At 43.4% G+C, this 13852-nt stretch overlaps 1 protein-coding gene across 1 annotated transcript in view; it reads right to left on the minus strand.

Moving 5' to 3' along the window:
• The window catches only part of arnt2 (aryl hydrocarbon receptor nuclear translocator 2), a 172954-nt gene that overhangs the window by 75039 nt on the left and 84063 nt on the right, over positions 1 to 13852 (minus strand). Inside the window, exon 11 of the mRNA XM_088004065.1 lies at positions 9214 to 9292. Within this exon, the coding sequence (XP_087860191.1) occupies positions 9214 to 9292 (79 nt within the window). The remainder of the gene's footprint in view (positions 1 to 9213; positions 9293 to 13852) is intronic.

Genomic DNA, 13852 nt, shown 5'->3' on the forward strand with positions numbered 1-13852 from the left:
AAACTCGGGAGGAGGGGGCACTAGAAACTCTGCAGACTCGGGAGGCGGAGTCTCGGGGGGAGCAGACTCAGGAGGCGGAGACTCGGGGGGAGCAGACTCAGGAAACTCGGGGGGAGCAGACTCAGGAAACTCGGGGGGAGCAGACTCAGGAAACTCGGGGGGAGCAGACTCAGGAAACTCGGGGGGAGCAGACTCAGGAAACTCGGGGGGAGCAGACTCAGGAGGCGGAGTCTCGGGGGGAGCAAGCAAACGCCGCCTCGGCGCGGGAACCGGAGGCAGCGGGGACAGACGCTGCCTCGGTGCGGGGACCGGAGGCAGCTGCAGGCGGGACCCAGGGGCCGGGACCTCCGGCGGCTCAGGGCTGCGGTGACGGCTTTGCCCAGGGGCCGGGACCTCCGGCGGCTCAGGGCTGCGGTGACGGCTTTGCCCAGGGGCCGGGACCTCCGGCGGCTCAGGGCTGCGGTGACGGCTTTGCCCAGGGGCCGGGACCTCCGGCGGCTCAGGACGGCGTTGACGGCGTGACCGCTGGGCCGGGATCTTCGGCGGCTCAGGACGGCGTTGACGGCGTGACCGCTGGGCCGGGATCTTCGGCGGCTCAGGGCGGCGGAAACGGCGTGACCCAGGGGCCGGAATCTCCGGCGGCTCAGGGCAGCAGTAACGGCGGGGTCCGACTCCGGGCGGGCAGAACGCCAGCCGAGTTCCCACCCAGGGATTCTGGCTGGCTGGAGCTCCGCCACAGAACTCCTCCGCTCTAGATCCCCGCCGCCGCCTCCGTCGCGGCCCGCGTTGCCTGGGTGCGTCGAGGTCCGAGGCGAGACCAAGTTCCTCCAGCAGCAGCGGAGAAGGCAAGATCTCTACGTCCTTGTAGAGATCCCGTTGAGCCAACTCCAACTGCTGCTGGAACCAAGCCTCGCTACCCCAATCGCTGGCGTCCTCACCTGTTTTCTGGTCGGATCGTACTGTCATGATTTGATGATGATGGGAGTGGTGAGGGAGACGCCGGGGAACCCAGGTAGTCATGATGATAAGATGATTTAATGACAAAAACCAGGAGGAACAGAAAATCACTGGTAGCACAGGAACAGAACACAGACGTGAGACGAGGGTGTAACACGACGACGATCCGACAAGGAACACTGACAACAGGTGGGACTAAATACACTAGGAGGGTAATCACAGGTACGACACACAGCTGGGATCAATCAAGACAGACTCAGGGGAAAACAGGACTAGACAGACAGAAACTACACAGAAAACACAGATCCTAACAATTGCTATGTCCACTTTAGTTTTTTCCTGTTGCTAGATTTATTTTATCATTTATTGACGCCCGCCATCCGTAATCTTCACTCATCACCTGCTCCGCCGCCTAATCGTCATGTTTCACATCATGTGTTGATTTTTCACTGTTCAGCCATAATTCACATTTAGTATGTCGCTCCGTTTTATGTCCCGCTTCTCCTGTTTCAGAGTTTTGCGCAATGTGTGCGTCGTTTTTTTTTTTTTTTTACCCCCTAAGGTGCAGGGCGTATCGATGGGGGAAAAGGCAGACTGACATAAACCTTTTAAAACAACGGAAACAATTTCGGTATTCTGATTATTGAAATTTAAAAGTCCTGTGGTTCCGTTGTTCTATCACACCCGTTTCATACCGGACCACGTACAGCACCGGTGTTAACGCTATAAAATGAACGCTCTCAATCGTGGTATCACCATGGAGGGATTTCTTTATTTAAATGGGTTCATTTTTCAGAGGGATACAAAGTCAGGGTATCGTGAGTTTAGTAATTACATGTTTATAAGAGCGATTTTCTGTTGTCCTTCCATGGAAGCGGGCAGCATCCAGACGGAAATAAAACACTTTTTAATATAAGTTGCTGCTTTGACGTGATCATAGAACTGCCAAAACATATGTACAAAAATCCTCAATAAAACATAAAATATTAGAAAATCAGACACCAGACAAAGTGAATCACAGCAACGTCATCAGCAGGTGTAACGCTGACCTGATGTGGTGAAGCTACCAGTAGCAGGAGAACAGAGCTGCGCCAAAAGCTACAAATACTGAAGAGAAGAAGAAGAGCTGCCATCGATACAGTTGTAGCCAGACATGATTTAATGTTATACAATATAGTTTTAGGAAGTTGCTCAAAGTCTAAACTGGTATTGTTGTGATTGTAAGGTGTATAGTTTACCTTTGACCAAACGCCCCCAAAGAAATCCCAGCGCCCCCCTTTTGTAAAAATTTCCGCCAGCTTCCCGTCTTGTCCCCTTTCCTCTAGCCATGCCCAGCGCCACCTGTTTTTAATTCCTTTCTCAAGTAAACGTGTTTCTTTACCGGGTGAGACAAACTCCATCTTCTTTCATATCGCATTTGATTTAACCGAACGCATGCACTTATTTCTACAAAACGTTTTACAGTCATTGGTCAAGAACACTGGAGCTAGAATTCTGATTGGCAGACATCTTTGTCTATTATCTACAGCAGTGTTTTTCAACCTTTTTGAGCCAAGGTACACTTTTTTAATTGAAAAAATCTCAAGGCACACCACCAACCAAAAATGTAAACAAAGATACTCTGTAGCCGCCTATATTACATATATAGTCATTCTTATCAAAGTGTCTTGAATAGGAATCAAATAAACACAACAAAAATGTGTTTTTATTACATTTTACATTTCTTATTTCAAACTGCACTTAACACGTCCACTTCAAAAATACACCTGAACACCTGAACAGGGCCACAACACTGTGGTCTTAAATTTAAAGAAGTTGTAAAAAACTTCAAAGTGTTTTACAAACTAATCCACAAGCATTGTTATAGCTGGAATACAGAAAATACTTCTTATTCTGAAAGAAGCAATAATGTTTGGGAAAGATTTCACTTCATATTCACTGTTACAATATGAAGATTTGCATGTACAAAATGTGAATATCTGTATATTTCACCCATCTAGTATGAAACCTGTGCATATTTGGATGAAAACAGCTGATTTCCTGGCAGAAATTGAAGAAAGACAAAGCTCTTCCTCAACAGCTCTCAGTCTCTCTCTGGTTTTAGTTTTTATAGTAGCCAGGCTTGAGAAGCTCACCTCACACAGACATGTTGTGGGAAATGGACCCATGTTCTTTCCAACTACTGCTGAGCTTCACTGTCTTTTCCATCACTGTCGTCACAGCTAGATACGATGCTCTCACCGCTACCTGTAACTTTCATGCATCACTAATTCTCTTGTTTTAATGTAAAATGCTCTGTACCTACAGTGGGGAGAACAAGTATTTGATGCACTGTTGATTTTTCAGGTTTTCCCACTTGCAAAGCTTGTAGAAGACTGTAATTTTTATCATAGGTACTCTTCAACTGTGAGTGATGGAATCTAAAACAAAAATCCAGAAAAATACAATGTATGATTTTTAAATAATTAATTTCCATTTTATTGTGTGAAATAAGTATTTGATACACCAGAAAAATGAAACTTAATATTTGGTACAGAAACCTTTGTTTGCAATTACAGAGATCAGACGTTTCCTGTAGTTCTTGACCAGGTTTGCACACACTGCAGCAGGGATTTTGGCCCACTCCTCCATACAGATCTCCTCCAGAGCCTTCAGGTTTCGGGGCTGTCGCTGGGCCACACGGACTTTAAGCTCCCTCCAAAGATTTTCTATTGGATTCAGGTCTGGAGACTGGCTAGGCCACTCCAGGACCTTAAGATGTTTCCTACGGAGCCACTCTTTAGTTGCCCTGGCTGTGTGTTTTGGGTCGTTATCATGCTGGAAGACCCAGCCACGACCCATCTTCAGTGCTCTTACTGAGGGAAGGAGGTTGTTGGCCAAAATCTCACGATACATGGCCCCATCCATCCTTCCCACAATATGGTGCAGTCGTCCTGTCCCCTTTGCAGAAAAGCATCCCCAAAGAATGATGTTTCCACTGCCATGCTTACCTGAGTGAAGTTGGCCCCCCCACCTTCTTCAAATCAGACAAAATTGGTGTCAAACGTTTGTGCTACGTTTGTGCTGGTTTGTGCAGCAAAAATTTGCGTTTGTGCCGCTATCATTTTAAAGATATAAAGAAATGTTTCCAGAGGTCATCCAAGGTCAACCAACCCCCAAATCAGACAAAATGGGTGTCAATCAACTCAGCTACGTTTGTGTTGATTTGTGCAGCAAAAATTTTTGTTTGTGCTGCTTTGGCTTTGAAGATATTAATGAAAGTGTAAAGGTCAAAAGGTCAACCAGCCCCCCAACTTTTATGAAATCCAACTTTCTTTATATCTTTAAAATGATAGCAGCACAAATGAAAATTTTTGCAGCACAAACCAGCACAAACATAGCACTAATGTTTGACACCGATTTTGTTTGATTTCATAAAAGTGGGGGGGCTGTTTGACCTTTTGACCTTTACACTTTCATTAATATCTTCAAAGCCAAAGCAGCACAAACGAAAATTTTTGCTGAACAAACCAACACAAACGTAGCTGAGTTGATTGACACCCATTTTGTATGATTTGAAGAAGGTGGGGGGTTGGTTGACCTTGGATGACCTCTGGAAACATTTCTTTATATCTTTAAAATGATAGCGGCACAAACGAAAATTTTTGCTGCACAAACCAGCACAAACGTAGCACAAACGTTTGACACCAATTTTGTCTGATTTGAAGAAGGTGGGGGGGCCAACTTCACTCAGGTGCCATGCTTCACGGTTGGGATGGTGTTCTTGGGGTTGTACTCATCGTTCTTCTTCCTCCAAACATGATGAGTGGAGTTTAAACCAAAAAGTTCTATTTTTGTCTCATCAGACCACATGACCTTCTCCCATTCCTCCTCTGGATCATTCAGATGGTCATTTGCAAACATCAGACGGGCTTTGACATGCGTTGTCTTGAGGAAGGGCACCTTGCGTGCACTGCAGGATTTTAATCCTTGACGGCGTAGAGTGTTACTGATTGTTTTCTTTGAGACTGTGGTCCCAGCTCTACTCAGGTCATTGACCAGGTCCTGCCGTGTAGTTCTGGGCTCATTCCTCACCTTCCTCAAGATCAATGATGCTCCACGAGGTGAGATCTTGCATGGCGCCCCAGACCGAGGGAGATTTTCCGTTATTTTGTATTTCTTCCATTTTCTAATAATTGCACCAACTGTTGTTGCCTTCTCACCAAGCTGCTTGCCTATTGTCCTGTAGCCCATCCCAGCCTTGTGCAGGTCTACAATTTTATCCCTGATGTCCTTACACAGCTCTCTGGTCTTGGGCATTGTGGAGATGCTGGAGTCTGATTGATTGAGTGTGGACAGGTGTCTTTTATACAGGTAAAAAGTTCAAACAGGTGCAGTTAATACAGGTAATGAGTGGAGAACAGGAGGGCTTCTTAAAGAAGAACTAACATGTCTGTGAGAGCCAAAATTCTTACTGGTTGATAGATGATCAAATACTTATTTCACACAATAAAATGGAAATTAATTATTTAAAAATCATACATTGTATTTTTCTGGATTTTTGTTTTAGATTCCATCACTCACAGTTGAAGAGTACCTATGATAAAAATTACAGTCTTCTACAAGCTTTGCAAGTGGGAAAACCTGAAAAATCAACAGTGTATCAAATACTTGTTCTCCCCACTGTACTGCCATCTAGTGGTAAGAAAATTACATGATTACACCGCTAGCCACTACTAGCCATGGTTTCGTTCACACCGAGCTTAAGTGCAGCGGCTTTATTTCCCCCCTGTAGTGGCAGCTCGACAGCCCTCAACTTAAAAGCTGCATCATATGAGTTTGAAAACATTTCTCCGTCGTGCCTGCTGCTAGCATGTGGTTGTTCTAAATGAAAATTAACGTGTTCTTCTTTGATTTACAATTTTGACTTCTAATGATTCACTTCCTGCTAGAGAGCCCCCTGGTGGTTGAAGAAAAATACACAGAAAAGCCGCACCGGGCTACAGTCCGCATGGTTCAAAGTTTAGGAAAAAAGTAGCAGCTTATAGACCGGAAAATACGGCACCGTAGGTGAAATTGAATAATTTCCACGGCACACCTGACGATCACTCACCGCACACTAGTGTGCCGCGGAACAGTGGTTGAAAAACACCACTGCCGGCCGTTTGGTCCAATGCTCGCTTTGCTTGGAAGTCTGGCCCCCAGACGGAGCTCTTTACGCCTAAGTTTCAAACGTCTGACTAAATAAATCTTCCTTATTTTAATTGTAAGTAGTTCTTTAAATGTCCTGTGAGATTATATACTTACCCATGTATCCATAACAACCGGAACTTTCAATATCCAGCAAGTTATTTTCGCAATTTACCGTCTATTAAACGAGTGCCCCCCGGATTAATTACACTCTCTGCAGCTGCGGCTGTGAAGTTGCCGTATTAACCCGATATTTCCTGGAAAGTGCAACGTCTCCCCTTTCAGAAACCGTTGGAATTTTTCAGATAGCACTACGTGTGGCGGAATTACGGTACTGCAAATTTAGATGCGTCGCCACCGACACGTTCCGGTCTAGCCTGGAGACTACAGTTTGGTTGAGGCGGACCGTTTGGTCAAAAGCTGGAAATCCGGCCCCCGGCCGGAGCTCTTTAGGCCTTGCTAATGTCTGCTGGACTTCGGGTTGCGCCGTGTCAGCTGTTTGGGATTCCCCTTGTAATTTCCACTCAGAAAGCACGAGGAGAATCGGCGCTTTCTGATTGGCTACCTGTCACATTCAACAGGCTGCGTTAAGTTCCCAGTCGGGGAAATCCGCCGATTTAGATCGGAGCGGCCACGACCAACGATCTACCGTAACACACCACACACTGCAGGATGATCGGTTACGAAATCACCAGCGACAATCTTGGAACGCCCAACGTTCTAAGATTATTGTAAGGGGAAAATAGGGGCAAAAAATCATGTAGTGTGAACTATTGCGTCAGGATATGCCCGTCTCCTCTATTTAAATCTAGTGATCACTGAAGGCCAATACAGTATACAGACTTCATAATCTATACTCTGCACTGGTTGAATGCAGTATTTATTTCCACTTTGGCTTTATGTTGTTTAGTTTTTATTCAAGTACGTTTTTTGTCTTGAAACAATATTATTGTTTATCGCAATAATTTTTTAGACAATCGCTCAGCAAAATTTGTTATCGTGACAGGCCTACATGTGAGAAGGTAAGATGACTTACTTGTTTTATTTTATTTTATGTACACTTGTTTTTGGGAATACAAGCAAAAACAAGTGTCATCTGGGTTGCAGATGACACAGTGCTGACATGAAATGCAAATGGGGGTCAGAAAATAAATGCAGCCTGTTTACTTCTGTTGATCCAGTTTCAAAATGCCTAAAGTCTGTGTTGTGTATGGTTGTTCCCAGTGTTCTAATAGAGAGAAATATAAACATTATTTTCATGTTTTGAAGGTAGCTGGTCACAAGGGAGTTGATTTAAAAAAAAAAAAAACTTACCGAAAAAAGAAGTGAAAAGTGGATCAGCAATCTATGGCTAAAAACAGGAGGTGGAGGAACTAACAATGCCAGAATTTCCAGTGACCACTTTCTGACAGGTAACAGTCGCATCGTTTAATTGTATTTTCAGATATTTTATTGGACAGTTACTTAGAAAGACAAGCATTCACATGTAAGGTAAGATGTATTATTTTTACGCTCTAGCTTGGTTGTCCCCCAGAAAAGGTTTGAGTGCTAGTGTTGTTATCAGTTAGCTTAGTGCTGACATTGGTATTTTACATCTTACATTACTATTTTTAAGGTTGTTCAAGTGCAGCAGGTGATGTAGACTCCCAAGACTGGGCCCCTACTGTTAACCTGGGCTGTAACTACTTCCCCATTCTCTCTGGCCACCATCCATGTTTTTAAATGGGGTTTCTGTAGATCGCTGCGAATGGTTGACCTGCATTATAGAAATGCAGTATTAAGTCCAACATGAAGTTGGGTTTACAGAAGCTAAATACATTATTTACAAGTAGATCCAAGCACATAGAAATAATAAGGGTTAGCTTGTTGTTTGCAATAACATTGTTATCATAGATAGACTAATTACTTAAAAATAGCACAACTCACTACTCACCCAGCAGAAACAAGTCTACAGCTATTTAATGCTCCTTTTGATCCTAAATGGTTGTAGGCCTTTGAAAGCTTTCATCTGGCTTATGCCAGATGAAAGCATGAGGTAATATGAGGTCTCCAGCATCAGATAGTTAGTTATGTCACCGTCAATCGCCTTGACACCGGGTAAATCCTCAAGATTATATGGCAAGTCCGATCCTATATGGATTATATCCTAAATATACATGTTTTTTTGGGGGGTTTTTTTAGATACCTTGTCCGTTGCCGCCCATTTAAGGCATTTACTCGTTGTGATCCATTTTGTTTTGAACTTGAGAAATTCACTTCCGGAGCACCATTTGTATTTCGCGTGCCATCCAGGTCACATGTTTGAAACCCAGCAATTGCTGTCTTTTATCACACCCTATTCATCTCCATGGAGACCGGTTTTAAGGTTGTATGGATGCTTAGTTTATTGTTTGGACGCCAGTTCACTATTAAGTTCAAGTATGTTCTATTACTTTTAAGCACTACTTTAGTTAATCTAAAAATATGGAACCACATTGTGTTAAATACATATTCTTTAATAGCAATGAAACCTACAGAAATAATAATATGAGAAATGTATATCTCTTCATACTTTAGTAAACCAAACATTTCTCAACTAACTATTACCTGACTGAATAATATCAGTATTTAACTTTCACTCATTGGGGAAAGCTAGTGGGACTTTTTAAAACAATGTGCACAGTCACATTCTCTCCCAGTACAATGAACCTGGTTCCACCCGGCTAGCTGACAGCTGGTGGAGGAGGCCACTGTTAATCCAGACATCTCAGAAAATGAGCAATTAGGCGATGTGTTGATGAATAGAGCAGATATTTGAAACTTCAAATTCGGACAAGCCTTGTCGCCACGCTATTATGTCAGTGGCCTTCAAATCCGGCCTTTGGACACAGCTTTTCATTCTATTGGCTGCACCAATGCCAGGCGATGGTACATTTTTGTTTTGAGAGAGAGCAGAAAAGAATTTGAAATCGAGCAAAGAAGTTTGCGAGCAGAGGTTTGATCCGAGCAGAGAGAAGTTCATCCATCTATCCATCCATCCTCTTCCAGTTACAGGAGTAGCAGGGGAAAAAAAACTTGCCAGTTGTAAAGACTGGCCACACCTCGAACCTACCTGCTGGAAACTTTCTCTCAGGTGACTCTGGTCCTCAGGATGGCAAAACTCCAGAATGTCCTTTCCCAGCAGGTCCTACAGTTTTAGGACAACAAGAGGTTAACTAAGATTTATCATACAAAAAGAGATTGAACAAATTCTCCACCTCCTTTTTATTTAAATCTTTTTTTTTTTTTTTTTTTGCTCTTCTGGGTCTCTACAATTCATTACCTCATAATCAGTGTGTGCATAAATGGTTGAATGACTGCATGTGGTCATAAAATTAGAATATCAGAAAAATCCTGAACTACTATTGCTAGCTAAAGTAATGCACCGTTCTGACCAAAACAACTAATCAGAACCAGTAGGACGCTCTTAGGGCTGTCAATCAACTTCATTCACTCACTGCTAAATGTGCCAATGGTGGAGAAACAACTTATTGTTACAGGAAAATCGTTTATCTGCCATCATGGTAGCTATGCTTACATGCTAAGCATTTACAACAGGCTATGCTAGCTGCAGAATAGCACAGAGCAAGGTGGAGAAAGGAAGAGTCACATGAGATTGTGATTGACACATGGGCGTAGGTTTGGGTAGGGACGGTAGGGACATGTCCCGACCAATATTCACGGGATATGAAAAAGTCCCGACCAATTTTTGCCATATTGGCTCAAAGAACGTGGATCTACGATCTTTGATTAGCAGCAACAGGCGGTGCGCGGAACGGAAGCTTCTTAGTTTGACATTTATTATGAGCCTCCGAGACCGTGTCGGAACGGTGCTGTCGGGGGGCTGGGGGGAGGGGGAGTCAGTTGAATCGTCGGACGTTCTTTAATTAGCTGCAAAAGGCGGCGGCTAGCTGGGCACACGCGTCTCCTTCTGAGTCTCCGAGACCATGTCGCCACCAAAAAAGAAAAGGACAGACATTAGAAGTTATTTCGCTACGTCGGCTGTAAGTACAATGAGTGGACCCATAAGTTAGATATCTATCACGCAACGCATTTGTTGTAAAGTCCGGTGTTTAGTAAGGTCAGCACTGAATGTGAGGTAGAATAGGTCTGTTAATGATGTAATATTTTTTCACATAGGATGCTCAGACAGCAGAGCAAGGGGCAGAGCAGAACGATGGAGAGGTGGCTGGAGCTTCAGGGCTCCAGGTGAGGTGTTAGTTCTCAGATATGAAATATACTGTGAAATTATCTCAGTAAATATGGCATTTGAAGTGTTAGTCTTAAATTAAGTTAAGCTAGTGTGAATACAAACCAGTGTTCTTGAACTGATCTGCTGAGTATGACTGTATCTGGTTGTATACACAAGATGTATGATATGGTTATGGTTGGGGGGAGGGGGTTATTAAGCCAATGTGATTTCCCCCCCCTTCTCAAAAATGTTCGGTGCTCTTGGGCATTTCACTGTGCTGCCGGGGGTGGGGGTGTCAAGGTCCCCACCAAGGTCCCCACCAAGGTCCCCACCAAAACTTAGACCGAACCTACGCCCTTGGATTGACAGCACTAAAACTCTCCTGCCACTGACTGGTTGCTTTTACAGAACACTGGGAGAAAGCAGAGGAAATAGATTTTTCACAAATTATCTCTCATACCATACTGTCACAACATAATGATAGTTTTAACAAATACGTGGGAAAAAATTTTTTTTAAATAAAAGTTACTGCAGCTTTAATTTCACTTAGGAGAGGACGGTCAGGAGGGAGCTGCTGCTGACTGACTCATCTGTTGCTAGTGGTAAAAGGTACAAGGGAGAAGTTAAATATATGAATATGTTGGAATTTTTTTTCCTTAATTCATTAAATGCTAGTGAAATGGAGGCAAACAGCAGTCTGTAGCTACGCTAACTATACTAAATGGTTGATAATCTCACACAGTCTACTCACCTCTCTTGGAGAAAAACTGGGTTATAAATTTACACTCTTACCTTTATCTCTCTCTCCCTCTCTATTTTTTTGAAAACCTAATTTTCTAACTTTTCTTAGCAGCATAGTGACTGCCACAGTCGTTCTTGTTTCCTACTGTCTGCTCCTGAACAGTGTCACTCTCAAGCGCTCCAAGCAGGAACTAACCATTTCATGCAGGGAGTTCAGAGCAAATATAGCTGTGTGTTTTCTGGTCTGGGAGTGGGAACATTACATTTTTATTGCTAAAAACAATCTTCAAAAATACAATATGATTAATTTTGTAATTGACAGGGCCCCATTTTTTTATTTATTTCTATGAACAAAAAATAAATAAATAAATTGTGGAGGGCCCCCTGTTGATCAGGGCCCCTAGAATTGCCATCACATTCCCCCCCTATACCGCGCCCCTGGCTGTCCAAGACAATGGACCTTACTACAGGGGCCGCGTTTCATTGGCTAATCCCCATTTCACGTCACAGCGCAGCTACCACGTGCGTGACCGTCTCACAAACACAAGCTACAGTAGTAAACACATGCTAATGTACATTGTGGACTAGCAGACCGGCAGAAAGTTTTTGCGTCAGGACTCGAAAAAGAATGGTTCTCCACTGTCAGTGGGGTATCTGTACAGGCGATGTGAGGTATCCTGATCGTATTTGTGGAACTAAAATTCACAGATTTCCAAAATCTGAAACGGAATGCATTGCTTGGATCAAAGCTTGTGCACGACCACATTTGCAGCTCAACCGTCGTAGGATCAATAAGAACAAAGGAGTGTGTGCTGGTGTAAGTATTATTGCTTTGCTTTCTTTGTGTTTAGTGAATGGGGATATTTTGAGTGATTGTTTATCCATTTGAGATTCTTAAGGAGGCCTACAATGTGTGAATAATGACCCCCAAGTCTGAAAAAAAGAAAGTCAATAATAAACACATCCATTATGAAAACCTTTCAGCTAAGTACAGCATAATGGCAGTACCGATACAACTTTTACACCTGGAAGCCTGTCTGTTACACAGTCTTACGTTAGCTGAACAGATCAATATGCAATGTATGCTGTATCTGACATACATTAAAGATTTTATTTTACCTGAAAAGGCTTTTTACGAAACTGTAATCGTGTTAGCCACACTAGCACCGAGTACAGTCTATCAGGTCTAGGCACACTCAAACATTTGCCAACAACAGAAATCACTGATTTCAAAAGTAACCCTCAAAACCATGAATGCCCAACTTACCCAGCCTTGCAAGAACAATAGGCATCAGTGATCTTGTCCACAGCTATATTTATGCTGAGGGTGTGAGGATCTGCTGTTTTCCTCATCGACCAGTAGCATTTCGCTGTGACGCGCACAATGTTGGAGGCATCGCGTGGCTCAAACACCTTGATGTCGTCCAAAAAAGATGACATGAACCTGTTGGTTCCCCTTTCCATTGTCGTGGCTGATATTTTGTGAAAATCCGGCAGAAATGCTACAATAATCGACTCAGAAATACTCTGCAGAGAGTCAGTCGAAATGAAAGACGCCATGTTTACATAGAAACTAAGCTCCACGAGGCTTTGTTTGTGAGACATGCAGCCACGTGGGATTTTCGAGGGCGTTTCTGGGCGGAGCTTGGTAAGGTCCGTTGGCAATGGCAACAACAGCAGTAATGAGTTTTTTTTAGACTTTGAACAAAGAAACACTCCATGGCACCCCACAGCAAGGTACAAGGCCTCCACTTCCCAGCATTTTACTTAGTAACTGGAAAAACTACAGCTAAATTGCTATAAGCTACATTGCTATAACCAATATACCAATATAGCTATATTGCTATTTTGGTTGGAGTCAATATAGGACACAAAATGTTTTGTCCTCCCACACAGAAGGACATAGATACTGCTTTGGCTCTATTTCACAATGCACAAAGTAACTTTCACCAGAAAAACCTGGATGTTGTCCAATTTTGACCATTCTGTCCAACAAGAGGGAACAGTGACTGGATCACACAAAGCAGAGATGTAGCCAACACTGGTAGAATCTCAGCACAGCACTGGCCTAAAGCTGTGTTGCAGGACAAATGCAACCATGTGGGCCAGGACATGCTTTGGCTGGGCTCAGCTGCTTTCAGTGAGTTTATGGTAGCCAGCCAGGAGTCTCTGTGACCCGGTGTATTCATGATGCAATAGCCACATGCAAGGGATTTAGGAGGTGAAATATAAATCTGTACAAAAAGAAAATCCCACAGAACACAATGTACAGTTAGAGAGACCAAAGTGCTGGAGTTACTGCCACCTTAGAAACTCATGCTGCTTATGACATGGACTCTCTACTCCAGTACAACCTACAGAAATAAAATCACTCACTCCAAGGGCTGAATTTCTATTCACTGAGTTTGTTCAACACAAGGTTTGAAGCTAGCACCAGCAACTTCTTTTTAGCAATAGCAAGAATTTACTAATAGAGGATTATGATGTTAGTGGTCCAATGCATGAGATAAAGGTGTTTGATTGCCAAGAAATCTGTAAATTATGAAGGGCATTCTGAGAAGCTGTGTGGCGTAGTCTAGGGCTGAAAAGATTCCTCGAATGATTCGAGTACCTCATTACTAAAATTCCTCGAGGAAAATTTACCTGCCTCGAAGCTTCGTTAATTTATGTTTTATTAGTTAGCGCACCGTGTTCCGGCCGGGACTTCATTTGCGTTGCGCGGAGCTCTCACTTCCGCCTCTGAGTTGTTGACAAAAGCTAAGTCTCAGCGGCATA

Source organism: Poecilia mexicana, unplaced genomic scaffold (assembly GCF_051168715.1).
Source record: "Poecilia mexicana isolate PSO_F unplaced genomic scaffold, ASM5116871v1 scaffold_3, whole genome shotgun sequence".
NCBI lineage: Eukaryota > Metazoa > Chordata > Actinopteri > Cyprinodontiformes > Poeciliidae > Poecilia > Poecilia mexicana.